Source organism: Zingiber officinale, chromosome 6B (assembly GCF_018446385.1).
Source record: "Zingiber officinale cultivar Zhangliang chromosome 6B, Zo_v1.1, whole genome shotgun sequence".
Classification (NCBI taxonomy): domain Eukaryota; kingdom Viridiplantae; phylum Streptophyta; class Magnoliopsida; order Zingiberales; family Zingiberaceae; genus Zingiber; species Zingiber officinale.
This window is the reverse complement of record NC_055996.1, coordinates 106,364,441-106,392,301: the sequence shown is the minus strand read 5'-3', so window position 1 is coordinate 106,392,301 and position 27,861 is coordinate 106,364,441. Positions and strand designations below refer to the sequence as shown.

The 27,861-nt window shown below is 35.8% G+C and overlaps 1 protein-coding gene and 1 pseudogene across 4 annotated transcripts; one reads left to right on the top strand and one right to left on the bottom strand.

Annotated features, from left to right (window-relative positions):
• Positions 1-1,109: 1,109 nt before the first annotated feature.
• On the bottom strand, positions 1,110-7,064 carry LOC121988727 (two-component response regulator ARR2-like). 4 transcript variants are annotated; one of them, XM_042542306.1, is made up of 7 exons: positions 6,755-7,064; positions 6,509-6,661; positions 5,578-5,979; positions 5,229-5,305; positions 2,435-3,709; positions 2,181-2,234; positions 1,110-1,485 (listed from the first exon to the last, which is right to left on the bottom strand). In XM_042542306.1, the coding sequence occupies exons 1-6, from the start codon at positions 6,879-6,881 to the stop codon at positions 2,223-2,225; spliced, it is 2,046 nt and encodes a 681-aa protein (XP_042398240.1). In that variant the 5' UTR covers positions 6,882-7,064; the 3' UTR covers positions 1,110-1,485; positions 2,181-2,222. The 4 variants fall into 4 exon arrangements, with proteins under 4 accessions (XP_042398240.1, XP_042398242.1, XP_042398241.1 ...); XM_042542308.1 differs by having other exon boundaries at positions 1,110-1,482; XM_042542307.1 differs by having other exon boundaries at positions 1,110-1,439.
• A 19,733-nt stretch (positions 7,065-26,797) lies between these two features.
• LOC121993520 lies at positions 26,798-26,962 on the top strand (annotated as a pseudogene).
• The last annotated feature ends 899 nt before the right edge of the window (positions 26,963-27,861 follow it).

The following is a 27,861-nucleotide window of genomic DNA, read 5'->3' as shown; positions in this document are numbered from 1 at the left end:
GAGAATCGTACGGTGGAAGCTTCCACTGTCACGTCAGGGATATGCTCGGGTTGTTCGGGTATGGCGTCAGACACGCTTTTCTGACACGTCCTTTCTAGGTATACTTTGAGAAGCGTGCACGCCTTGGGAAGCGTGCACGTGCCTCCTGATAGCCCTATATAGTGACCCCCAGGTTTCGACGGAGGTATGTTCACTACTGTAACTACAGTTACGCTGTTGCTCCTTTCTCTACTTCATTCGTTTGTCGCCGATAACTGACTTGAACGTCGGAGGGTCATCGCCGAGGAACCCCTCCCTGGCTCGATACTAACGACTTGTGGTTGCAGGCTCAGCTCGTTGGAGGTCCACGTCATCTTCAGTCGACATCTAATAAGCATGAGTGTCATCTCATCAACATCCGTTGACTCACTCTCGAACAAGATCAATACCTAAATATATAATGGATGGTATAAATTGATTTATTTAAATTAATCTTAAACCATAAACTAACTTTATTGTTAAAAATATAAGAATAATTCACTTTATAATGTTTTATATAGTTTAGTATTTTAAGGTAGCGTACAATTTGGTTATTTGAAGGAAGCTGATGTCAAATATTTTTTTTTTGGAAAAATAAAAATTATAAAAGTATTTGTGAGGTTAGCAATAGATTTTCGGTAAATTAAATTAATAATGTATAGATTATGATTTCAAGACTTTCTTATCAAGGTTGATGCCGTTATATGGATTTAAATCCCCAACTTTTAATTGAAAGTTGTATGAATCTAATTCATTTATGATTAGAACAAACAATTATTTGTAATAATATACACATTTATGGTCATTATGACAATAGATCCCAAGAAGAGTTTATGGTATACAATAATATCCTACCTGATAGGATGTTTCCGCAAACCCATGACCATCACCACCTAATCACATGGTAATAATTTTACTGTTGATCTAAAGCTTCCCGTCAGCTTTCATATTAACATAACATCTTAATCGTAAAAATTCTCATTAAAATTTTGGAAACAACTAGGTGTCAAAAACAAAATGTAGAGAAACACTAACACAACTATATTCTCACTCATGAAATAGAACCTATACACAACTATTGGAACTAAAAATAAAACACAATAAAATTACACCTTCCAAAGCTAAAGTGATTTAGGAGATATATAAAGTCAAGCTCATAAAAGAACAAACTAATGCACCATTTAATGAACATGTCTCGTTAGATTGAACTAAAAATAAAAATAAAAACAAAAATCAAAACTTGGCAGATTAAGTTCATCTGTACAAATAATTTGCTGATGAGACCACTTTGTGGATAGATTTGCAGAAGAGAAGGTCCTCAGACGCTTTCTTTTCCATCACTATTTATTTGTTTTGTGTGATAATCTGAATCAACTTCAAGAATTTTCTGATCTGTTGGTGATGTTGGAACTCTAACTACACTGAATAGTCAAACATAGAATCAGTATTTCCGGTTCTTTCCTGCTGCTGCAAACCAAACCAACAATTGCAGGGAGCCGCGAGAATTCAATACATTTACAGGATATTTTATAGATGAGAATTGAGTAAAACACTTGTTCCAGCATATAATTAAGTTTCAATTTCAGTTTTGGCAGTCCTTTTTTAATAATAGTTTCAATTTCAGTTGGAATGAATAAGCCAACGGCGATTAATAGACTCTATAATTAGAAGAGTTAAATCTAATTAGGTAGAAGGCATAAAGCATAGAGAGATGAAAACAAAGAAGAGACAATATAATAAGAAATGATTCAATGATTTGAATATTGACTAATGACAAGGTCTTGCACAAATAACAATTGAAAGATAAGATTTATGGCGTTGATCCAAATAGTTGAGACAATTATGGCTTGATGATGATGATAAAAATGTTGACTAAATACAACCAACGCTAATATTTTTCGAGATTGGATAACTTCAAAGCCTTTACTTGCAGTACTATAATGACTTGATGTTCCTAGCAGTTTATATTGCGCTTTAAATTGAGTACTCTTTGTAAGAAAACTAAATCTTTTAACAAGATTCTTTAAAAGTTAACTCATTCTACTACACAATGAACCAAAACTTTTATGAAGCAAAATACTTGTAAAAGTTTATTATTTTTTCTACTCACAGATTTAAGAATAGTTTAAATTCAGAATGGGTCACGAAAGATTCACACTTACATTGTCCTATGAAAAGAGGACATGCATCTCGTTAACTCGTAATCAGCATGGATCCTGCATGAAAAGAGTTCTGATAAATGCAAGGAGATCTTAAAACAGAAAATATTCCAAAATCTTCTAATTTAAATGGGCACTTGCATGGTTCCATAGAAATTTCTTCAAACTTTTTGCTAAATATGAATTCAAGAATATGATTGTTGATGCTCTAAATCAATAGAAATAGAAGCGCCAAGTGGGCGGTACATGAAACTAACCTGGTTTCCGACAACAGTCATGAGCTCATTTTGTATGTCATCGAGCAACACATCTTGATAACTCATGTCTGGACCAACTCCATAATGTAATCTGATGGAGTCATCATCTATATTTGCATTTTTGTGCTGAGCAAAACTGGTTGTTTTCTCAACATCAATATCATTTGACAGTGATATTATTTCTTCTTTAACTGTGACACTGCTATTGTTATCTCTATTAGACACAGTAGCAACTGTATTGTGATGACTCATTAACGACGAGTGAGACAGTATATTGCTTTGTTCAAAGTCAACAATATGATCTGTTTGGTATGGAATATTAACACTTTGCAACTTCCACTCATGGCTTCTGTTTTGATGTTCATTGATGGTATTGAAACCTGGAACATTTTCGATTTTTCCTTTCAAGTCATTATTGCTACCGAGCGACTGGAAACTTGTCGTCTGTGGTGAAACTCCAATGCAACTTGAAGAAGGATAGGAATTTCCAGATAGTTCATTCATGAAGCTGCTCTGTGCATCGACATAGAGGTCCTGAGGAAAGGAACTAAACGATGACTTCATGTAGTTGGCAGGTGAGGATGTAATATTTGTGGTAATGCCCAGCCTTCCTAAAATATGATTTGAGCTCTCATTCGAAGATGTTTGCTGCATTAAAGCTGATGAAAACCTAGAACTATTACTTGCATTATTATTCAATAATTGCCCACTTGAATGTAGGATACTGATATTGCTCCTTGGCTGAGAGAAAGAAAATTGTTGCAAATTGTGAGTCTGCTGCATTGTTAATGACTTGTTCATTTGTTCACTCATAGTGCCTCCGGGCAGCGAGAAGTTTGATGCTTGTGAAGATGTAAGAAAATTCGGCATTTCTTCCCCAAACTGTAAACTCATGCTCCCATATGGTTGAACTACTGAGGGTGTCTGCCCTAATTGGCTTGATTGAATGTTGCTAGAGGATCCACGAGTGTTGCTCATCTGTTTATTCATTTGCTGAACAGATGGGAAAACCATGTTTGGTGGTGCACCAGAAGCAATGAGACCTAATTGACCAACAGTTGACGCACCGATGCCAACATTTGTGTTACTTCTCGGTGCTGGGTGTATTGATGTTCGGCTTTGTAGGGGAATCTGAGTAGAAACAGCAAGACCGTGAACATTAAAACTGTCGATCAAACCCACTGATCCATAAGATGCATCCTGGCAACCTGCAAATGAATCTAGTCTTCCCTGATACTGTGGCATACTTACTCTTCTCAAATATAGGCGATATTTCTATTCATATACCAAATAGCAATAATCAGTGCTTAGAGAAGCAGCATAGAGAAAAAATGATAAAAAAATAAAGAACCAAATAAGGTGAAAACTAGAAAGTGCAGTAGTAGAACCAAATTAACAATTATTTCAGCATGGAAAACTGATTTTAGCATAGAAAACCTGAATTCAAAATTTAAAAAGTCAGTACACAACTATAACTACAGCATCTACTCTTAAATGTCTTGTGACTTCTCTCATTCATTATAATTTGTGAACCTATATTTGCAGGATATGGAAGCAGAACTCTGAAGCATTCAATGTCATTAATAGAGAAGACTATGACTTTTAGGTGGTAAGCGAAATATTGCTGAAGTTGACAGGAGATAGTAACATGGATTTGCATTTTAGGATTAACAAAGACAAACAACAAAAGAATTGTCCAAGGTTGAGTTGGAAATGGAAAAATGACACTGTTGATTCTGCCAAAGGCTTCATTTAAAGAATAGTCAATTACTAAAGGTAAGGCAGAAGCATGCCCCACTCATGCAAGTGGTGGCAACACAGAATTTGATTTAAGTAATATAAGAATCATATAAGCAAAATCAAGATTATCTGACAAATTTTAACTTTATTGGATACAAGAAGCGACGGTTGTCTCCTAAGGAAGGTCTTAAAGAGGGTGAAGAAAGACACTCTCACTCCCAAAAGGTGGATTGGCTCTAATATCAATTTTTTAGAACCATATTCAAGTTGAATCAAATCCTATAATGTTGATTCTGAAGGGACTATATTCATGTAACATCTCCGCCAACAATGGACTTGATATGCCCTCAGTTATTGGTGATTTTAGGCTGAGTGAGACTTTGTGCATTCACGAAGAAGATGTTGTCTCTTAAGTGGAAGCAAAATGACACTGGCTTAGTCATTGATAGAGATTTATGAGTTGATGAAGAGTGTTTAGTCACCCTAGATGTTGGTGGCATTGGTTGTGCAGTGCCACCACTAATTTAGGCAACATTGCTTCCAATGGTAACAAGAAATAGGATCGCGTATGAAGAAAGAGGAGGGCAGAAGAAAAGAGGAATGAGAGTGAAGAGTAGGACAATTTTGACAAAAAAGGAATAAATTTTGTGTTTTTATCAAAAAATATTGGCTCAACATCCCAGTTAGTACTCAACTTGCACCTTGTTTTGATTTTCTTTATTCTATTATGTCTTACTCTCAATTTTCAACTATCTGTTTGACAACTGAATCTGAGATTTTATTATAGCTTTTAAGCTTAGTGCCAATTTAACAAAGTACTAATCACGTAGCTGTTCTCTAAGCATTACTTAGCAGAGAGCATTCTAGCATTACAAAAGAATCAAGAATAAAACTATATAATACAAGTTAATAATCACAAAGCAATAGATTGCACTGATTCATTAGCTTCTTCAGTCTAGTCATGGGATTCAGAAATGACTACAGACGAGTTGATCACTCAGGGAAAACAATAAGAGTTTAAAAGCAACTGACTAAACCTCAAAAGTAAGCATACCTGCAAGTGACTTGCAACATTTTCCCTGGTAAGTCCAGCTACACTCATCAACTCGAGAATTTTCTTAGGAACAGCCTCTAAACATAGAGAAAGCATATACACTAAGTATCGATACAATGACTGGAAGCATTCTCAAATGACAAATAACAGTGATTCAATCAACATATCAACTAAAAAACAACACAAACAAGCTCCAAAACTCTAATTATACTGTCTAACAAACTCTAATATCAATCTTGTACCATTTTCCATACAGATTTCATAATCCAGAAACCAAGAATTTCAAATTAAGAAAGGAATTAGGGAGATGAAGCATAGACCAACTAAAGCAACACAAGAAAGAACTTACTGTCAACGCCCAGATGATGGACAGCATTCACAAATTTTTGGTGGAGATCAACAGACCATACAACCCTAGATTTCTTTGCATGTGAAGGGTCTTCATGCTCTTCCACTGCCTCGTCGTCGTCGTCATCATCCTTCCCTTCCACTTTTTTCCTCTTCACACTCTTCCAACTCCCTGCACACACAGAGGAAGCATTGTCTCCTTCATCCACAACCCCTCTCTGCCTATCATTATCGTCAAGACTCCCAGAGTTATCCAACTCCTTCGATTCATTTTTCTTCTTCCTCACCACATGCTGCCATATATTCTTCAGTGACTCCATCCGAACAGGCTTTATGATATAATCACAGGCACCATGTGTGACACCCTTCATGACAACATCTTTATGGTCATCCGCAGACATCACTACAGGTTAACAGATACAATCAAACTCAATCAAATAGAATCATATTAGTACTATTGGAATCGAAATCAAACTAATCAAGAAAAAGGGGAACTAAATTTTTTCTGAACTTGACAGAGAAAAAATCTTTTTTTGAATTACATTGAACTCAAAGATGACTTAAAGGAACCAGGAATTGATGATAAATTAAAAGAGGCGAACTAAACGCGAACATGACAGGGGAAAAAAGGTATTTTGAACTGAAATTGAACATAAAGATGAATCAAGAGAGAATTAATTGGTTACAAATCAGAGTTATCTTAACTAAAACTCTTCCAGCCGAAATCCATCTTAGAGACAAAAAGATAGGAATTAATTGCTGACTGAACATGACAAAGAAAAAAACGAGATTTTTGAGCTGAAATCGAACATAAAAACGAACCAAGAGAGAAGAGATAGGAACTATTTGTTGCCGGAACATGACAAGCGAGAAACGTATTTTCGAACTGAAATCGAACATAAAGAAGAAACAAGAGAGAGGAAATCGGTTACTGATGACAGGGAGATCCATCTCCAACCCGATATGCTCCAACAACTTGAACCCGTCCATATCGGGCATGTAAACATCGGACAGCACCAAATCGAAGCACTCCTTCTTCGCTCGTAAAATATTAAGCGCCGCCATCGCCTGGGAGCAAGTCGTCACTACCAACAACACCAATACTCTAACGAATCAGCCTCACCCCCAAACCTAAAAAAAAGAAAGCAATCTTTCCATCCGGGGTCGGAAGAACGTACCGTGGTAGAGGCACTTGCGGAGCATCCGGTCGAGGATCTTAAGGCAGGTGGGGTCATCGTCGACGAGGAGCACCCGGAGGCCGACTGGGAACTCCGGCGCCGCAGCAGCACCCTCGGAATCCAGCATTAGATAACAGAATATACCTCGATCCAAGAAAGAGTTAGGAATCCAAACAAGATCTAGAAGAAGACGGATTCGACCCTCGATCTCTTCCTCAAATCATCCTCTTCTTCTTGGATCTACAATCGTTAGTTTGCGATGGGGATAAGAACAGCAGGACCAGCTCGGTTTCTTTAAGAGGCTCGTCAAAATCGTATCTTTCACATCCTTTCGTTGCTATATAAATACTATTTTTTACCATTGAGAATTAAGAATTTTGACCAAAATTTGTGATTTCACACATCTTTTATTACTATTTATGAATTAGGATTTTATTTAGTAATTGTTTTGATTTGGGAAAATTATATATATATATATATATATATATATATAGAATCAATAATTATGAAGTCACGGAGCATTCCTATTTAAGTATATAGTATGCAAATATTAAATAATAAATTTTTTAGGAAACATTTTTAAAAAGGAATTTTTTATGTGCAATGGTTTTTTTTTTGAATAAATTGATAATAAACTTTTATTTATTAATTTTATTGATTTTTTATTAAACTATGAAATAATATTTATTCGTACATTATTATTATTATTATTACTATTATTATTATTATTATTAAGTCACGGAACATTCCTATTTAAGTATATAGTATGCAAACATTTAAATATTAAATTTTTTAGGAAACATTTTTAAAAAGGAATTTTTTATGTGCAATGTTTTTTTAATAAATCGATAATAAACTTTTATTTATTAATTGTATTGATTTTTTATTAAACTATGAAATAATATTTATTCGTACATTATTATTATTATTATTATTATTATTATTATTATTATAATAGTAAAATAGTCATTACAGTATCTTTTAGGTTAGTAATGTTTAGTTTTTAAATTTTAACCTTTCTCTTAAGCCATATATATATGGTACAAATTAAAATGGCTACTAAAATTAATAGAAACATTATATTAGTATTTTTTTTCTAAAAAAAGTTAAATGAGCGAATCTCTTGTGATTTTATCTCAAAATAAATTCAACACTATTATTGAATATACATGCTAGTTTCTACTCGTTAGATCATAATTAAATTATATTCATTTAAATTATAATGAGTGTATGAAGTCATCTTTGTAGAAGCTAGTAACGAACTTTTACTTGTAGTAAAAGCTACATGTTAACTTCTACAAGATTGAACAGGATTAGATAATATTCATTTAAAATATAATAAGTGTTAGGGAGTTTTAACCATTTATTTTGCTCATTAAAAATATTATTTTAATCAAATTATTACTCGAATAAAAAAAATCAAAATGATATGAATTCATTGTTATAGAAACTAATAACTAGCTTCTACATAGTGAATGATTAGATAATATATTGTAAAAGTTAGTTGCTAGGTTTTACACCTAGCTTCTACACATTGTAGAAACTAGATGTTAACTTTTACAATTGTAAAAGCTAGTTGTTAGAATATAAGAGTATTTTGGATGGGTCGCTTTAAATGGGGCATCAATTTGACTTTAATCAGAAATTAGGCACCCATATAAAAAAATATAGATCCGTTATATTAACAACCCTCCTAGTGTCGGCCCATGAGGTGCCCATATAAAGGAAACACAAATGATGGACGACCATTTGATTTTGTGTGTGTGTATATATATATATATACACACACACACTGTTGTGCTCTGTCGCGACACTAGTCTAGGAACTTGAAATGAATCCAGGCATCTAGATTTATTCAGTAATTTTTTTATTTTGGATATATTATATGTATTTAGGATTTAAAAATTAGGTTATAATGAATTTGAGCCAATAAGATTTTTTCCTCTAGAGTTCATGTTTCCTTTTGAATTATAGTGTTTAAAATTAAAAATTTTATATGCTCATAGAGTATATTATATGTATTTAGGGTTTAAGATTTTAGAATTTAGAGGTTGTGTTATAATGAATTTAAGATAATAAGATTTTTTCTTTAGGGTTTAGTTTTCTCTCTTGGGTTATAGTATTCAAGATAAAAAAATTTGATGCTCACAAGGTATAGTATCCATTTTTTAAGAAAATGTTGATTTAAAAAATAAAAAAAATGAATCCAAACACTTGAATTGAATCTAAGCACCTGGTTGATTTTAAAAATAATAAAAAAAATGAATCCAAGCATCTAGATCGAATCCAGGCACCTTGATCGCTGTGACACATACAAGCACGCGACATTTCGTCCTCAGCAAAGCACGGCTCTCTCTCTCTCTCTCTCTCTCTCTCTCTCTCTCTCTATATATATATATATATATATATATATATATATATATATATTTCTACTATATAAAGCATCTTGACCTTTAATAACTAATTTTGGTGAAATCCAAAATAAAATTACATTAATATCCTTTTTTCTCTCACATTGAAAATAAGTTTAAGGCTTATTAATAATTTTCTCTGGTAATTTTATATAAAAATATGCATTGTCATGGTTCTCTTTAGTCCCACATATTAGTATTGACAACACCATGAGTAATGAAAATTTTATAAATATCTTGGGTCAACGATATTAGAAAGCATAGCTTTCTTTATTTTTTAGCTAAGATCAAGTGTCATATTAAATTAATTTTTTTATGAGCGAGAGTTCGTTACAGTAGTTTGTTGCTGGGGTTCTCGAGTGTCGCCTACTGCATGAGCTTAGGGTACTAATTTATACATATTTATATATTATATTATACATGCAACATGTAACATATGCTCATAGATGGGTGACCAGGGTATATATATATAGAGAGAGAGTTTTATTACCTTGTATATCCATTTATATGGACAACTCGCTTTTAAACACATTAATTTTTGTAATTATTCACTTCCCTTAGCCTAAAACTGTTGGGCTGTTGGTGGCCGGTAAGAGAGAGAGAGAGAGAGAGGGGGGGGGGGTGAATTGTCTATCAACAAAAAACAACATCCTTCCCATTCTTTCAACTCTAATTAAAGGCAACAAAATAGTAAATTAAATTAACAACTAAAAAGACAAGGCACAGGATTTACTTGGTTACAACCTAGGTGGTTGTTAATCCAAGGACAATGAAAAAGCTTTAAAAGATCTCCTTCAGTGAAGGCAGAGAAGTCTCTTACACTCGTTAATTGCTCAGACAGTTGCTAGGGAATGAATATTGGAGTTGATGCATATTTCCTAAGTATAGGAGTCTTTTTATAGCCCTTGTAGAATCTTATCCGTAGCTTGAAGGCGCCTCCAATAGAGGTTCAAGGCGCCTTCAAGGGATGGAATTTTATCTACCGAGGATAAAACATTATCCTCAGCAATGTTCACCTCCGCCAGGTCTAAGGCCCCTTCAATCAAGGTTGAAGGTGTCTTCTATGGTGGGTTGAAGGCACCTTCCCACTGAAAGTCACGAAGGCGCCTTTAATCCCTATTGAGGGCGCCTCCAGTTTCTCCACAGCTCCCTTTTAGCTTTTCTGCTGCTCCGATCGCCTGAGTGATTTAATCCATCCAGAATAGGGCTCACCGGAACCCAATTTCTGGTCTTCTCTGTTGGACCGTTAGATTCGATAAAGGGGGGTGAATATCGATTCGAAAATATCGAGTATAAGCGCAGCGGAAAAGTAAAGTAGACACAGTATTTTTTTACTTCGTTCGGAGCCTGTGACGACTCCTACTCGAAGGCCCGTACTCCTTGAGTACTTTCGTTGGGCAATTCACTAGCAATTCGGATAATTACAATTTAAGTACAAAAAGATGCTAATGAAAAGAAAAACAAAGCTGTACCGACAGACAAGGAATTTAAAAGAGCGGGATCGTGTCGTCGGAGCTCTGTGATCGTCGTTGGAGCGTAGAGCAGCAGAGTGAGTAATCTCAGAGTTCTCAGATGTGAAAGATGATTCTGAAGCTCCTGCCTGGGGCTTCTTTTATATGTTGCTCCGGGCGCCTGGATTCCTTCCGGGCGCCTGGAATGTGACGTAGCTGCTCAAACCGAGATGCTCCACGTGGCGACGACTTGGCCTGGATATAATTTGCTTTCTGGGCGCCCGGATCCCATCCGAGCGCCCGGACCACCTTGTTCCAGAAAACTCCCTTTTCCTGCAAAACAAAGTTAGTCCGAGGCAATATATATCTTGCAAAATAGATTGTTAGCACATTTATGAATTTGCACAAATAGTATGACTTAGATTCCGTCTTTCCGAGACCGGAATCTAGTCACGATCTCGACTTAGACATCCGAAATGGATCTAAGCCGGATCGACACCTAATGTTCCCTTCCCGGGAACGCGTCCTCGCGGTCACTCCCCTCTAGTCACTTACCTCACTTACCTGCCAGACGTCCGGTCAGCCCTTCGACCCGTCTGGACTTCTCGCTAAGCGTCCCGTCTGGACTTCTTGCCAAGCGTCCGGTCAACCCGTCGACCCGCTTGGACTTCTCGCCAGCTATCCGGTCAGCCCGTCGACCTAGCTGGACTTCATGTCAGACATCCGGTCAGCCCGTCGACCTGTCTGGACTTATCCTGCACACTCGATCAGAGTGTTAGATAACGACGAACCTAACTTAACCTGATTTGTCATTCATCAAAATCTGAGTTAGACTGTTAGTGCTAACCGCACCAACAATCTCCCCCTTTTTGATGGAATGACAACCTAGTTAAGTTAGTGATAAATATATGCAAAAATCAAGCATGATTTTCGAGGTTTTTAAGGTTTTAAGTTAGTTTTTCAAGTTTGCTTTTAGTTGCTCTAACTTAACCACCTAACCCTCCCCCTTTGGCATTCATCAAAAAAATAAGCAAGGGTAAACAATCATAGTGTAGAGTTACTGTAAAAGGTAATCAAAATAAAAAATAGCTAATTTTGAAAAATATCTAAGTTTGGTTCAAAATTCAAAGATAAAAGTACAATTTTTTAACACTAAGTTAAAAATAGTCAAGTTGACTTGGGGGAGACAAGTTGAATTTTGAAAAGTATAATTTTAAAGTTAATCAAGTTTAACTTTTCAAGCGTGTAAAATGTTTCAAATCAGGTTTTTCAAATTTACTTTTCAAGTTTAAGTAATATTTACTTAAGGCTAATTTGATAACAGCTAAGTTTAGAAAGTTTAATTTTCAAGCATATGTTACAAAACTGAATAAGTTTAAATTTGCAATATTCAACTTTTAAAATCAGGTTTAAAAATTAGGTGGGATTAAACTTCCAAAATTTTCAAACACTTAGTTAAATTTAACTTTTTGAAAACTAGTGTTTTAAAAAATAAGTTAGTTTTAAAATAGATGTACAAAAGCATTTTTCAAACACACACAAAATTTTAATTAATTTCTCCCCCTGAACTTGATACTTAACATTAAACAGCTGTCTAACCAATTAGGTACTAACTAACTATCAGAAGATAGTAGCTTTCACTTGGTTAGTCAGATTAAGGTGATTACAAGCAGTCAGTGTTTGACTTGACTGATGATCTTAATCTGATTACTGTCTGATTTGTATTTAACGTCCAGACTTATGCTGATGCACTGAAATAAGCATCTTAAGTCCAGACAGTTGGCCTATGCGTCTCACCCCTTTCTATGTTTGTCAAACACAAGCAAGGTAAGCCTAAGGTGTTGGTGAGATGCTCAAAAACTAGTCCTATGGGTACATGCTTTCTAAGGATTCAAAGCTAGTCTAAGGACAAAACTGTTTTTGAAAATCTAAAAATGGAAAGTTTTGAAAACAAACAATTTTAACTTATAATTTGAAAACAATTATTTTTGAAAATAAATTTGAGAAACCCTAGTCTATTAAGCACATCCCTAATTTTCGACGTAAGTTGTTAAATTCACTTTCAGGGAGTGGTTTTGTGAAAATATCAGCTAAATTTAATTTGGACTCAATGTATTTGAGTTCAATATCACCTTTAGTAACATGATCCCTGATAAAGTGGTGCCTAATTTCAATATGTTTGGTTCTTGAATGATGCACAGGGTTCTTGGTTAAGTTAATTGAACTTATATTGTCAATTAATACTTTTACATTTGTGATGTTTAAGTTGAAATCTTTTAGAGTATGCATCATCCATAATAATTGTGCAACACATTCGCCTATAGCTATATATTCCGACTCAGTTGTAGATAGAGCAACACAATGTTGCTTTCTACTAAACCAGCTGACAAGTGATGAACCTAATAATTGGCATCCACCACTTGTACTTTTGCGGTCTAATTTACATCCAGCATAATCTGAGTCAGAATACCCTATTAGTTCAAAATTATTTGACCTAGGATACCAAATTCCTACATTTGTTGTTCCCTTAAGGTATCTAAAAATTCTTTTGACTTTTGTCAGATGGGATTCCTTAGCACAAGTTTGGTATCTAGCACACATACTAACTGCAAATAAAATATCAGGTCGGCTTGCAGTTAAGTATAGTAGGCTACCTATTGCACTCCTATAATATTTTAAGTCAACTGGTTTTCCACTTGGGTCATTGTCTAAGATTGTGTTTACTGTCATAGGTGTTTTTATTTCTTTTGTATTTTCCATTCCGAATTTTTTAAGTAAGTCTTTAGTGTATTTATGTTGATAAATATAATTTTCTTTATTTGTTTGTTTGATTTGCAATCCTAAGAAATAAGTTAATTTTCCTACTAGACTCATTTCAAATTCTTTTTCCATTAGATTAATAAATTCTTCTAAAAATTCTGAATTTGTTGAACCAAAAATTATATCATCTACGTATATTTGTGCAATAAATATGTCTGTATTTAATGATTTAACAAACAAGGTTGGGTCAATTTGACCTTGGTTGAATCCTTTAGATGTTAAGTACGATGTTAGCCTTTCATACCATGCCCTGGGTGCTTGTTTAAGTCCATATAACGTTTTCTTTAACTTAAAAACATAATCAGGGTGTTCTAGACTTTCAAACCCAGGAGGCTGACCTACATAAACTTCTTCTTTAATTAGTCCATTAAGAAAGGCAGACTTAACATCCATTTGGTATAGTTTAAATCCCTTGTGGGTTGCATAACTTAGTAACATTCTAATGGATTCTAATCTGGCTACTGGGGCATAGGTTTCATCATAGCCAAGTCCTTCAACCTGACTAAACCCTTTGGCAACTAGCCTAGCTTTATTTCTAGTAATTTCCCCAGTTTCACTTAATTTGTTTATGAATACCCATTTTGTTTCTATTATTTTCTTATTCTTAGGTGGTGGTACTAGGTCCCAAACTTAATTACGCTCAAATTGGGCTAGTTCTTCTTGCATAGCTATAATCCAGTCTGGGTCTAGTAGGGATTCATCCACAATTTTGGGTTCAATTTTTGAAATTAGAGAAATTTGACTTAGGTTTCTAAAGGATGATCTGGTTTGAACTCTCAAGTCTGGGTCACCAATTATTTGATCAGTTGGATGGTTAGGATTTACTCTTATAGTTCTAATGGGTTCATTTTCTTGAGTGTGTTCATCTTCTTCATAGTCTAGGGATTGATTGGTTTCTTCAGAATTATTAATCTCAGTAGGTTGAAGTTGAGTTTGTCCTTGGGTTTCTTCAAATTTTACATTTGTGGTTTCCTCAATTTTTAGCGTAATTTTATTATATATTCTGTAACCCCTACTGTTTAGAGAATATCCTACAAAAATTCCATTTTCTACTTTAGAGGTGAATTTTCCTAAATGTTCTCTAGTATTTAGGATGAAGGCTGGACACCCAAATACTTTAAAATATTTTATGTTGGGTTGTTTGTTATAAAATATCTCAAAGAGGGTTTTATTATGTCTTTTATTTAATGTTGTTCTATTTTGCACATAGCAGGTTGTGCTAACAGCTTCTGCCCAGAAATATTTAGGTAGGTTATATTCATTTAACATGGTTCTAGAGGCTTCTAGTAAGGTTCTATTTTTTCTTTCTACAATTCCATTTTGTTGGGGGGTTTTAGGACATGAAAATTCGTGATGGTAGCCATTTTCAAGACAAAATTTGTTAAAATTATGATTTTTAAATTCTCCCCCATTGTCACTCCTAATTCTTTTAATTTTAATATCTTTTTCGTTTTCAATTTGTTTGCAGAAGTTTATAAAGATTTCAAAAGTTTCATCTTTATGTTTTAAGAATTTTACCCAAGTAAATCTAGAATAATCATCTATAATTACTAAACAATATAAGTTTCCATTTATAGATTTGACTCCATGGGAGTCAAAAAGGTCTAAATGTAGAAGTTCTAATATTGAGTTAGTTTGTGGCTGATTTGTTTGTTTGTGAGTGGATTTAGTTTGTTTACCTTGTTGACAAGCATTACATATGGTTGAATCTAAGTTAGGTAATTTTGGTAAGCCTCTCACAAGTCCATTTAGTTTACTTATATTTCTAAAGTTGGTGTGAGACATCCGCCTATGCCAAGTTTCTTCTTTTTGTGTTAAATAACACTTAATGGAAGAAGTGGTTAAGTTGATGGCATAGATGTTGTCTTTTCTAAAACCTTTTAGGCTTATGGTAGGATTATCTAAATGTTTGATTAAACACTCTGTGGATAGAAATTTAACCTTATACCTAGTGTCACACAATTGACTTATACTCAGAAGATTATATTTAAAATTTTCAACAAGTAAAACATTTGTAATTATAAAGTCTATTTTTAATTCAATATTACTTATATCAATTACCTTGAGTTTGCCGTTGTTTCCAAAGGCAATTGTTCCTAAGCTTTTGTAAGTGAGTTGAGTGAACTTGGTGTGATCTCCAGTCATATGTTTGGAGCAACCACTGTCCAAAATCCACTTGATTTTCTACAGTAAGTAGGATTTAAAGTTAGTCTTTTTATTTTTGAGCAGGCATTATTTAAGTTAAGTTTTTTTTTTTTAATTTAAAGTGAGTTTAAAGTTTGAAATTAGAATTTTGAAATTACTTAATAAGTTTAAAATTAAAGTTTTGAAATTAATTTTTAAGTTTAAAATTAAAATTTTGAAATTAATTTTTAAGTTTAAAATTAAAGTTTTGAAATTAATTTTTAAGTTTAAAATTAAAATTTTGAAATTAATTTTTAAGTTTAAAGTTAAAGTTTTGAAATTAATTTTTAAGTTTAAAATTAAAATTTTGGAATTAATTTTTAAGTTTAAAATTAAAATTTTGGAATTAATTTTTAAGTTTAAAATTAAAATTTTGGAATTAATTTTTAAGTTTGAAATTAAAATTTTGAAATTAATTTTTAAGTTTAAAATTAAAATTAATTTTTAAGTTTAAAATTAAAATTAATTTTTAAGTTTAAAATTAAAATTTTGAAACCTTATTCATCTCACCCGATCTATATTATCAATCAGGGAATCCTATGATTTTGTGAGATGAAATTAGATTTTTACTTATGGAGTTTTGGTTTAACTTGTGTTAGATTCAGATTTAGCTTTGGTCTCCACAAATAGGCATTCTTCGGATAAACTTCTAAGCTTGGTGAGTCACATGGACGTCATTAGAAGTAACCAACCTTTCGAGGTTTTCCGAATAGTCCTATCCACGGAGCTTAGTACTAAATCTTGGTCTAACTGGTTAGGGTTCATTTAAGGGTAGCTTCGGTCAGTTCCACTTGGTCAAATGCACCAGATCGAAACCATATCTTTCTAGACATGCGATGCCCAAGCTTCCCTAACGTACTATCATCCAAAAACTTCACCAGTACCATGATTCAAGTTAAACTTGGTCTCTTTTTAACTAATCCTAATTACCCTGCCGGGTTAGTTAATTTTGGAGGTGCCAACTATTCTGGAACCTCCCCCTGAATTATTGACCTTTTAATTTAAATTTTCGTTTTAGGTTTGTGTCGATTCCTTTTATAGTTATGGTTAACTTGGTGATAATTTTGTTGATTTTTAAAGTGTTTAAATTTTGATTTAGGTTTGTATTTTGGATTTTGGTTTGGTTTATTCGACTTTAGATAATGAATTTTTTCTTTAGGTATATAATATTGATTAAGTCCTATTTGCGTGGTTAAGCACGCTTTCGGAACCCAAGCTAGATTGGTTGATTTGTATTGGGTTATTAATGATTTGAAGGTTTTATTTGAATTCGACTTATATCATAGTCCGGTTTTATTATAGCATGTTTTTTTATTATTTAGGATTAAGTCTAGATTTTTTGATCTTGTTGTGAATTTTTCTAACATTTCTTTTAAATTGTTGATCTCATTTTTTAATGATAAATTTTCCTCCTCAAGTGTCAGATCTTGAGTTGGATTTGTATTTTCTTTTTGTTCCTTGAGGTTTTGATTTTCCTCAAGAAGTGATTTGTTTTCATTTTCTAGTTTAATCAATTTACTATTTAAACAGGAAATAATTCTAAAAAATTTTTTGTTTAAATTAAAATCTACCTCATTCGGGCCTTCGGAAACGAGTACGGACTCGTGGCTTGTTTCGGGTTCAGACCCGTCTTCATCTTCCGACTCGTCTTCTGTTTCAGCTTCGCGGGCCATCAGTGCGAGGTGGCTCTGATGTTTCTGCTCTTCTTCCTCCGATTCGTCCGAGGAGTCGTCCCACGTTGCTTTGAGGGCCTTCTTTTTGGTTGGCTTCGGTTTGTCGAGCTTCAGTTTCGGGCATTCGTTCTTGTAGTGTCCCTTTTTGTTGCAGCCGTAGCAAGTCACGTTCTTTTGTTCTGAGGGAGAACTGATCTTTTGAAGGTCCTTTTTGCTGAAGCTCCTTTTTCTCCTGGTGAACATTTTTCTTACCAAGTTCACCAGGTGTTCTTCGTCTTCGGAGTCTTGGTTGGAATCTTCTTCATATTCAGGTTTGCTCTTCTTTTCTTTGGAGGAACCTGCAAATAAGGCTATACCTTTCTCGGCTCCAGCATTAGTTTGTTCATGTAATTCTAATTCACAGAAGAGCTCGTCTAATTTTAATTTAGAAAGATTTTTAGAGATTTTGTAGGCATCTACGATTGATGCCCACAAACTATTACGTGGAAAAGCATTTAATGCGTACCTTATTAAGTCTCTATTTTCCATCTGGTGGCCTATCGCATGAAGCCCGTTGAGGATGTCCTTGATCCTCGCGTGGAGCTGATTCGTCGTTTCACCTTCCTGTATTTTTATATTAAAAATTTTATTTAAGAGCAGGTCTCGTTTGGTTACCTTGGCGTCGCTCGTTCCCTCGTGCAGCTCGATCAATTTGTCCCACAGCTCTTTAGCATTTTTGTGTGGACCGACTCTGTTTAGTTCTTCTCTTGTTAATCCGCACTGTAGAGTGTTGATTGCTTTATTTTCTGTTGACGCCTTCTTCTTCAAATCTGCTGTCCAGTCTTCAGGATCCAGTATATTCCCGGAGTTATCAGCTGGAATTTTATAGGGTCTCATAACGCTCATCCACTGGTCGAAGTCTGTTTTGAGGTAGACCTCCATGCGCTTCTTCCAGTACGGAAAATCGTCCCCGTTGAAGAGTGGAGGTCGTACTGTACTGAATCCTTCTTGTTGGGACATCCTGTATACAAGTAAATAACCAAGAAAAATATCCCAAGACTTGGTCTTGGATTAGTAGTGCGGGAAGAGAAAATAGTAGAAAAATCTAGATTGGTGTTGCACCAATTTAGATTTAATTGCAAAAAAAATGTTAAAAAAAATGATAAACTAGTTTGGAGTTAAGTGTAAAACTGAAGAAAGAAAAAAATTTCACCCCCAGTCTGATTGGTGGTTGCACCAAATCAGAGCGGTACCTGCTCTGATACCACTTGTTGGACCGTTAGATTCGATAGAGGGGGGGTGAATATCGATTCGAAAATATCGAGTATAAACGCAGTGAAAAAAGTAAAGTAGACACAGTATTTTTTTACTTCGTTCGGAGCCTGTGACGACTCCTACTCGAAGGCCCGTACTCCTTGAGTACTTTCGTTGGGCAATTCACTAGCAATTCGAATAATTACAATTTAAGTACAAAAAGATGCTAATGAAAAGAAAAACAAAGCTGTACCGACAGACAAGGAATTTAAAAGAGCGGGATCGTGTCGTCGGAGCTCTGTGATCGTCGTTGGAGCGTAGAGCAGCAGAGTGAGTAATCTCAGAGTTCTCAGATGTGAAAGATGATTCTGAAGCTCCTGCCTGGGGCTTCTTTTATATGTTGCTCCGGGCGCTTGGATTCCTTCCGGGCGCCTGGAATGTGACGTAGCTGCTCAAACCGAGATGCTCCACGTGGCGACGACTTGGCCTGGATGTAATTTGCTTTCCGGGCGCCCGGACCACCTTGTTCCAGAAAACTCCCTTTTCCTGCAAAACAAAGTTAGTCCGAGGCAATATATATCCTGCAAAATAGATTGTTAGCACATTTATGAATTTGCACAAATAGTATGACTTAGATTCCATCTTCCGAGACCGGAATCTAGTCACGATCTCGACTTAGACATCCGAAATGGATCTAAGCCGGATCGACGCCTAATGTTCCCTTCCCGGGAACGCGTCCTCGCAGTCACTCCCCTCTAGTGACTTACCTCACTTACCTGCCAGACGTCCGGTCAACCCTTCGACCCGTCTGGACTTCTCGCCAGCTATCCGGTCAGCCCGTCGACCTAGCTGGACTTTTTGCCAAGCGTCCGGTCAGCCCGTCGACCCGCTTGGACTTCTCGCCAGCTATCCGGTCAGCCCGTCGACCTAGCTGGACTTCGTGCCAGACATCCGATCAGCCCGTCGACCTGTCTGGACTTATCCTGCACACTCGATCAGAGTGTTAGATAACGACGAACCTAACTTAACCTGATTTGTCATTCATCAAAATCTGAGTTAGACCGTTAGTGCTAACCGCACCAACATTCTTCTCGAGCAGGCTTCCTCCTCAGCTTCTCGTCCCTCAAATGTTATGTACGTTCTTCTCGTCCATCGATGTACTCTTCCGCACCACCTCATCCCTCAGATGCATCAAGCCCGTTGGTTCCCTTCCCGTGTCATCCTTCTCACTAGTTGCGTCTTCCGCTCGACTTTTTGTGTTCCTAAGCTCCTGCACACTTAGACACAAGGATTAAATACACAAGACTTAACTTTAACTTGGTTGATCATATCATAACTACCACAGGGTTCCAACAATCTCCCCCTTTTTGATGTGATCAAATCCAAGTTAAGTTAGGGTAAACCACAAAAAAATAGTTTTAATTTTTGTAAAAAAAAATTTGTAAGTAAAAAATTTGTATAAGTAAAAAAATTTCTAAGTAAAAATTTGCAAGTAAAAAATTTTTCTAAGGAAAAATTTGCAAGTAAAAAATTTTTCTAAGGAAAAATTTGCAAGTAAGAAAAAATTTTCTAAGCAAAAATTTGCATGTAACAATTTGTAAGTAAAAAATTTTCTAAGCAAAAACTTTGCAAGTACCCTCCCCCTAGACTTGTTCTTCCTTCTCCCCCTTTTGATCACATTAAAAAATGGGTTTCATTAAAAAGTCTAAGGAAAAAAAAAGTTCAGAAAAATATTAAGGTGTAAGCTCAAAAATTTCTAACGGTTAAAAAATATAAGTGATGAAATAATAAAAAATTTCTAAATAATTTCTAATAGAATTTTTATAAACATTGAAAACATTAGTTAATTTAAATGCTTAATAGTTAGTTTATTAAACATTTATTTCATTAATTGGCTTCGAGACTATAGCGAGGCACTAGACCTTCTTGGTTATTGGAGCAACAACCACTTTCTAGACAAAGCCTCTTAAAGAAATTAAACATTTAATTTTCTCTCTGAAAGCTCAAAAGAAAATTCAATCCAAATTCGATTTGAAAATCCAATATAGGTTTCTTTCTATTGGGTTAATTAAAAATTTGGGGAGTATATAACTTCTAGAGATTTTTCTAAGTTGACCCTTGTTAAATCGTAAATATCATTTTAGGCTACTGATAGGTCTAACATTTGAATGATTATAGGTATTTGTGCATGCAGAATTTTGTTTGAATAATTCTATTTTTAATTTTAATTTTCCATTTTCTGACTTTAAACTATCAAATAATTCTAATGACCATGCCTTGGCTAATTGTCTTTTCAAATCAGTATTTCCATTTTTTTTAATTTGCATAAATTTTTAGAAAGCATTTTGATAAATTGGAAAGATTGTTCCGGTGAAAGAGCATGTACCTCACTTACTTCGTGAACTAATGCTCCCCCTTCATCGGAGCTTTCCTCTGATGATCCTCCCCCTTCATTGATGCTCATTTCTGAGCTACTTTCATCTTTTTCTTGGTGGTCAGCCAGTAGAGTTAGTCCGGCATAAGCTTCGATCTCAGATTCAGAGGACGACGATTCATCCCATATGGTCTTCAAATTCTTGTTCTTTATTCTGTTGCCCTTGTCATTCTCCTTCTTCTTTAGTTTGGGGCAGTCATCCTTAATGTGCCCTTTTTCATTGCAGTTGTAGCATCGACCCTTCCTTTTATTCCGATAGTCCCTTTTCGTCTGTGAATTAAATTTATTAGATCTAATAAATTTATTAAATTTCCTTACCAATAGTGTTGCTTCATTTGCATCGATGGATGTTTTAGAGTCTGAATATGATTCGCCCTTTTGGTTGGCTTTTAGTGCTATGTTTTGGGTTTTCTTTTCTCCTTTGTTACGCAAGTCTACACATCTTGATTCGTGAAGTTCAAAAGTGGAAAAAAGACTTTCTAATTAACTAATTTCGAGGTCTTTAAATATGTAAAATGAATTGACTAAAGTTGTCCACTCGGGTGTCCTAGGAAATGCATTCAAAGTATACCTTAATGAATCTCGATTCGTTACCTTTTCTCCGAGATTTTATGAGTCCGGTGATGAGTTCTCTAATCCTCGAGTGCAGATGTGCAACTGTTTCACTTTCTTCATCCGGAGGTTTGTCAGCTGGTTCTAAAGTAAATCCCGTCTCGCGAGCTTTACTTCGAAAGTTCCTTCGTGCAGCTCCAAGAACTTCTCCCAAAGTTCCTTTGATGATTCGTAATCTCCGATCCGATTTACTTCCTGGGGTGGAAGTACGCTGAGTAGGTGGAACTCGGCTCTTCCGTTCGTTACGAAGTATGCTTGCTCCTTCTTGGTCCATTGATGTTCTTCCTTTTCATTTCCTTAGGAGTTTTTAGGAATTACAAAACTATATTTAAGGATTAACAGTATTTCAAATCAGTTTTGAAAAATACCTCCATGTATTTCTTCCAAGACGTAAATTCTCCCTCAAACTTTGGTGGGAAGATCGTCAGTCCAGCCATCGTTTCAGTGCTTCATTCGGTGATTAGTCCTTCTGAGGCAACTTGGCTTTGATACCAATTGTTGGGCTACTGGTGGCTGATAAGAGAGGATGAATTGCCTATCAACAAAAAACAACACCCTTTCCATTCTTTCAACTTTAATTAAAAGCAACAATGATAGTAAATTAAATTAACAACTAAAAAGACAAGGCACGAGATTTACTTAGTTATAACGTAGGTGGTTATTATTCCAAGGACAATGAAAAAGCTCTAAAAGATCTCCTTCAGTGAAGGCGGAGAAGCCTCTTACACTCGTTAATTACTCAGACAGTTGCTAGGGAATGAATACTGGAGTTGATGCATATTTCCTATGTCTAGGGGTCTTTTTATTACCCCTGTAGAATCTTATCCGTAACTTGAAGGCATCTCCAATAGAGGTTCAAGGCGCCTTCAAGAGATGGAATTTTATCTGCAGAGGATAAAACATTATGTAGGATCGAAAAAAATTTAGATATCTCCACAATGGTATGATATTGTCCACTTTGGGCCTAAGCCCTCATGATTTTACTCTTGGGCTCTCCCCAAAATGCCTCATGCCAATGGAGATATCTTTTCTCTTACAAACTCATGATCTTTTCCATGTGTTTTCAATGTGGGACTATGTTTGCAACTTTACAACCCCAACAATTCCCCCTCAAATAAAGGACCACAGGCTTCCCACGTCCGATTCTCGACCCACCAGGTCTTCCTGCCCCTCGGTCCACCCGACCTACTAGGACTTCCTTGTCTAGCCGCAACTAGGACTTCTTGCCTGGTGTATGGTCCTCTTGATCCGAACATAGGAGCCCCCCTTCTTTATTCGAGGTCAATATTATACCTGTTGGGACAATTTCCTTTGGTCAAGTTTGACCAGTTTGACTAAGCTTGAGTTGAGTCAAGCTTGAGTCGGGGTTTAAGTTTTGATGTTTGGAAATATATGGAGATTGCTAGGGCAATCGTCCGGGTGTGGAGATGGTCAAAGGGTTGACCAGGTTGATGAGAATACAAGTCAAGTAAGTCAAGGTTGACAGGAGACTTGACTGGGAAAGTCCTAACTAGAGGTTAGGCGTATGGAAGTCCTAACTGGAGGTTAGGCATATGTAAAGTCCTAACTGGAGGTCAGGCGTATGGAAGTCCTAACTGGAGGTTAGGCGTATGGAAGTCCTAACTGGAGTTTAGGCAGTGGTGGAAGTCCTAACTGGAGTTTAGGCAGTGGTGGAAGTCCTAACTGGAGTTTAGGCAGTGGTGGAAGTCCTAACTGGAGGTTAGGCAAATTGGAAAGTCCAAGTGTGATCTTGGCAAAGGAGAAAGTCCTGGTGAGAAGCTAGGCAATTGGAAAGTCCAAGTGTGATCTTGGCAAAGGGTGGAAAGTCTAAGTGTGATCTTGGCAAGTGAGAAAGTCCTGGCGAGGAGCCAAGCAATTGGAAAGTCCAAATGTGATCTTGGCACAGGTTGTAAGTCCAAGCATGTGATCTTGGCAAGATAAGTCCTAGTGTGACTTGGCAAAGAGAACTCGATAACTAGGATGAGGCCGAAGGAAGCTCTTGAAGGCAAGGCGTGAAGGATGGAGAGATATCCGAGGGACGCAAGGCTGATGAAGGAGGCTAGAAGGCTAGTTTGAGGTTAATCGAGTGTGGTGGTATAATCCGACAACTAGGATGAGGCCGAAGGAAGCTCCTGAAGGCAAGGCGTGAATGATGGGAGATATCCGAGGGACGCAAGGCTGATGGAGGAGGCTAGAAGGTTAGTTCGAGGTTGGTCGGGTGTGGCCAAATACTAGGCACGGAGACCCAATAGGTCACAGTTGACCGAGAGTTGGGTTGGAGGCTTTGGACTTGAGTTTGAGTCAAGTCCAAGTTGGTCAATCGATCAGGAGATCAATGAACTAGGGTCCAATCGATCAGTCGATCGATTGGGATGTGAAATCGCGAGCACAAAAGCTTTCCTAATCAATCGAGCGATCGATTGGGAGCTGCCCAATCGATTGGTCGATCGATTGGGCAGGGGAGTTCTCGCGCGATCGCGAGAACACAGAACGCTTTTGAATCGATCCACCGATCGATTTAGATGTTCCCAATCGATCGGTCGATCGATTGGGATTCGACCGTTACGCAGGAAACAAGCGATGGACGACTACGATGAAGCGGTGCTGACGTGGCAATCGATTGGAGATGAATTGGATTGATTAGGAGCACTGTTTAAAGTCTGGGCGGAGCATTTTCTCCGTAGAACTTTGTGTTCTTTCCTGCGATTCTTCTGCGACTTTCACAACGACTTCTCCACAGCTCTCTCCGCCAGTCTTGAAGGTTCTTGGAGGCACGTCCAAGTTAAGAGGCGAGTTGCAACAAGAAGAAGAACTTAGGGTTAGGATTTATTGTACAAATCTTGTAAGATTTCCCTTGTATTTGCTTCTCTTTATATTCTTGTTGTATTGTGAGCTTGTAAGGCTTCTCTGCCTTCGGTAGCTACCGCAAAGGAGTGGTTTCATAGTTTTCCGCTGCACATCATCAAGAAGAAGCAAACCAATGCAAGCGCGACGAACCACTATTCACCCCCTCTAGCGGGCACAAAGGTCCTAATAATACCCACATGGCTCAATCAGATCATAGCTCTTGTGCACAGTCCCAATTGTAGGATCGAAAAGAATTTAGATATCTCTACAATGGTATGATATTGTCCACTTTGGGCCTAAGCCCTCATGGTTTTGCTCTTGGACTCTCCCCAAAAAGCCTCATGTCAATGGAGATATCTTTTCTCTTATAAACTCATGATTTTTTACATGTGTTTTAAATTTGGGACTATGTTTGCAACCCCAACACATTATCCTATGCAACGTTCCATGGTGGGTTGAAGGCGCCTTCAACCCTGTTAAAGGCGCCTTCCCACTAAAAGGCGTGGAGGCACCTTTAATCCCTATTGAGGTTGCCTCCAGCTGCTCCGCAGCTCCCTTTTAGATTTTTCGTTGTTCCATTCACCTGGGTGATTTAGTCCATCCTGAATAGGGTTCATCCGAATTCAATTTTCGGCCTTCTCCTCGAGCAGGCTTCTTCCCCGGCTTCTCGTCCCTCGAACGTCGTGTACGTTATTCTCGTCCACCGGTGTACTTTTCCGTAGCACCTTATCCCTCAGATGCACCGAGCTCGTCGGCTCCCTTCCCGTACCATCCTTCTCGCTAGTTATGTCTTCCGCTCGACTTCTTGTGTTCCTAAGCTCCTGCACACTTAGACACAAGGATCAAATACACAAGACCTAACTTTAACTTAGTTAATCACATCAAAATTATCACAGGCTTCCAATAAAAACTGTACCTTAAATCCTAAATTGTAAAAAAATTAAATAACACTAGTTGTTCAGGGTTGCCTATAAATGGGTGCAGGATAACAAATTATATACATATATAGGGTGTTGATCTGCTACACACCCACATGTGCTCACTTGAGGGGGCACGCCCACATGGCAGTCAGGAGTCAATGTTGCAACATGGGCACCTAGTAGATCACCTACGTACGAGAGGTGAGAAGGGTATCGAATTTACATATATATTTTACTATTTAATTAAGAATCTAGATTCTTCAATAAATAATTTTGGTGAAGCCCAAAATTAAATTACGTTAATGTTTTTTTTTACTTTTTTATACTGAAAATAATTTTAAGATTTATTAGTAATATTTTCTGGTTGGTTTTTATATAAAAAATATACACTGTCATGGTTGTCTTTAGTTTACATATTATGATTCGTAACATCGTGAGCGAAGAAGCTTCTATAAATATCTTAGATTAGCGACGTTATAAAGCATACGTTTCTTGGCCTTTTGGCTAAGATCATGGGCAGAGCCACATTGGAGCTAGGGTGGGCTCCAACCCTACCAACTTTAGAAAAATAAAAAAAAATCATCCCTATACTTTTTTTCCTTAATTATTTCCTGTTTTCCCACATGCACTTTCCATTAAATCAAAATTTTTGATTTTTTTTAATTAAATTTTCAAAACACAACTCAATTTATTAGGAATTTTAATTAAATTAAAATTTTATAAACTCCACGTATGCTACCTCTTATTTTTCCTCTTATCCACAGAGCCACAAGTGTCGCCATCCCCTTACCTCCTTGTTTTTCCTCTTATTCGCAAAGTCGTAGGTGCGAAAGATTTTAATTTTGATCCTCTTTTTCTGTCACTAGGCTCGAGTAGATCTATTTATTTTTAGAATGGATTTCCTTCGAGCGATCAAGCTCCTTTCTCGGCGACATAATCTCTCAATTTCTTGAAGATCTTTACATTATCATTCACATGATATTTTATATTCATGTCCTATACTGGTGTTCATCAATAACTCGACGAATACAAGCGCGACATCCCTTCTCTGTAATAGCACACGATATCGGTACGACCATTGTCGTAGGTATATTTTCTTTTGATATTATCTGTATGAGTCAACTAATATTTTTTATTTTAATAAATTGATTAAATTTATTAACAGATTTATTAATTAATTTGATTAGTTTTATTTAGTGAGTTTGTTGAATGGGAGTTGGTTTAAAAAATTGACAATGATATAATAATTAATGAGTTTGATTCTAAAAAAAATTGAAGAGCACAATTTCAATAGCATTTTTTGCTCTATGCTTTAATTTTGATTGTATTGAATATTAGATACTATTATTCTATAATATAATTTTGAAAAATTAATAATCATTTTTTGTTTATATTTTTGAATCAATTAATTTATTATATCTCGATGATCAGCCCCAGGTAAATTTAGATTCTGGTTACATCCCTGTCTAAGATTAAGTATAGTTTCTGTTTTTATTAGTTTAATATCTGATATAAAAAATTAAATTAAATTTTTATGAGGGAGAGTCCATTATAGTAGCTTAATGTTGAGGTTTATGAGCGTCACTCTTGCATTGTATTATTGCATAGTCTAACGTACCCTTACCAAGTCTAATTTATGGACCTACGCATTAATATAAGTGTATTTATATATTATATTACACATGCAATGCGTGTGTGCGATAACTATTATATATAAAAGAATTTGTTATACTGCTCGATTTCATGTTCGACTCTCGTGCCCGACAAGTATGCAAGGCATTTGAAAGTAATCCAAACTCTCAAAAGTCTAAGTGAATCACGAACGGGATCATGCACCGAGTGTGAAGCCTATCAAGTATATATATATATATATATATATATGTATGTATGTATCCTGCGCGCTCGCACAGTGCGCGACTGTGCGCGCGCACAGGATATCACTGATTTTAATTTTTTTAAAAAAATTTTGAATTAAAAAAATAATTAAAATATTTTTAAAAAATTTATTTCTAGAGTTCAGGCTTTAGGTTATAGTATCAAAGATTTTTTTTTTTTTAGATTTTACCTCTAGGGTTCAGATTTTGGGTTATAGTATCAAAGCTATTTAGGGTTCAGGCTTTGGGTTATAGTATCAAAGCTATTTTTTTTTAGATTTTACCTCTAGGGTTCAAGCTTTGGGTTATAGTATCAAAGTTATTTTTTTTAGATTTTACCTCTAGGGTTCAGGCTTTGGGTTATAGTATCAAAGCTATTTTTTTTAGATTTTACCTCTAGCGTTCAGGCTTTGGGTTATAGTATCAAAGTTATTTTTTTTAGATTTTACCTCTAGGGTTCAGGCTTTGGGTTATAGTATCAAAGCTATTTTTTTTTAGATTTTACCTATAGGGTTCAGGCTTCCCAATTAGGTTATAGTTTTGATTTAAAAAATAAATAAATAAAATTAATTTAAGTATTTATTGAGTATTGTAATATGTTGAGGGGATATATTAATGTATTAGAAATTTATATAAGGAAATGTTTAT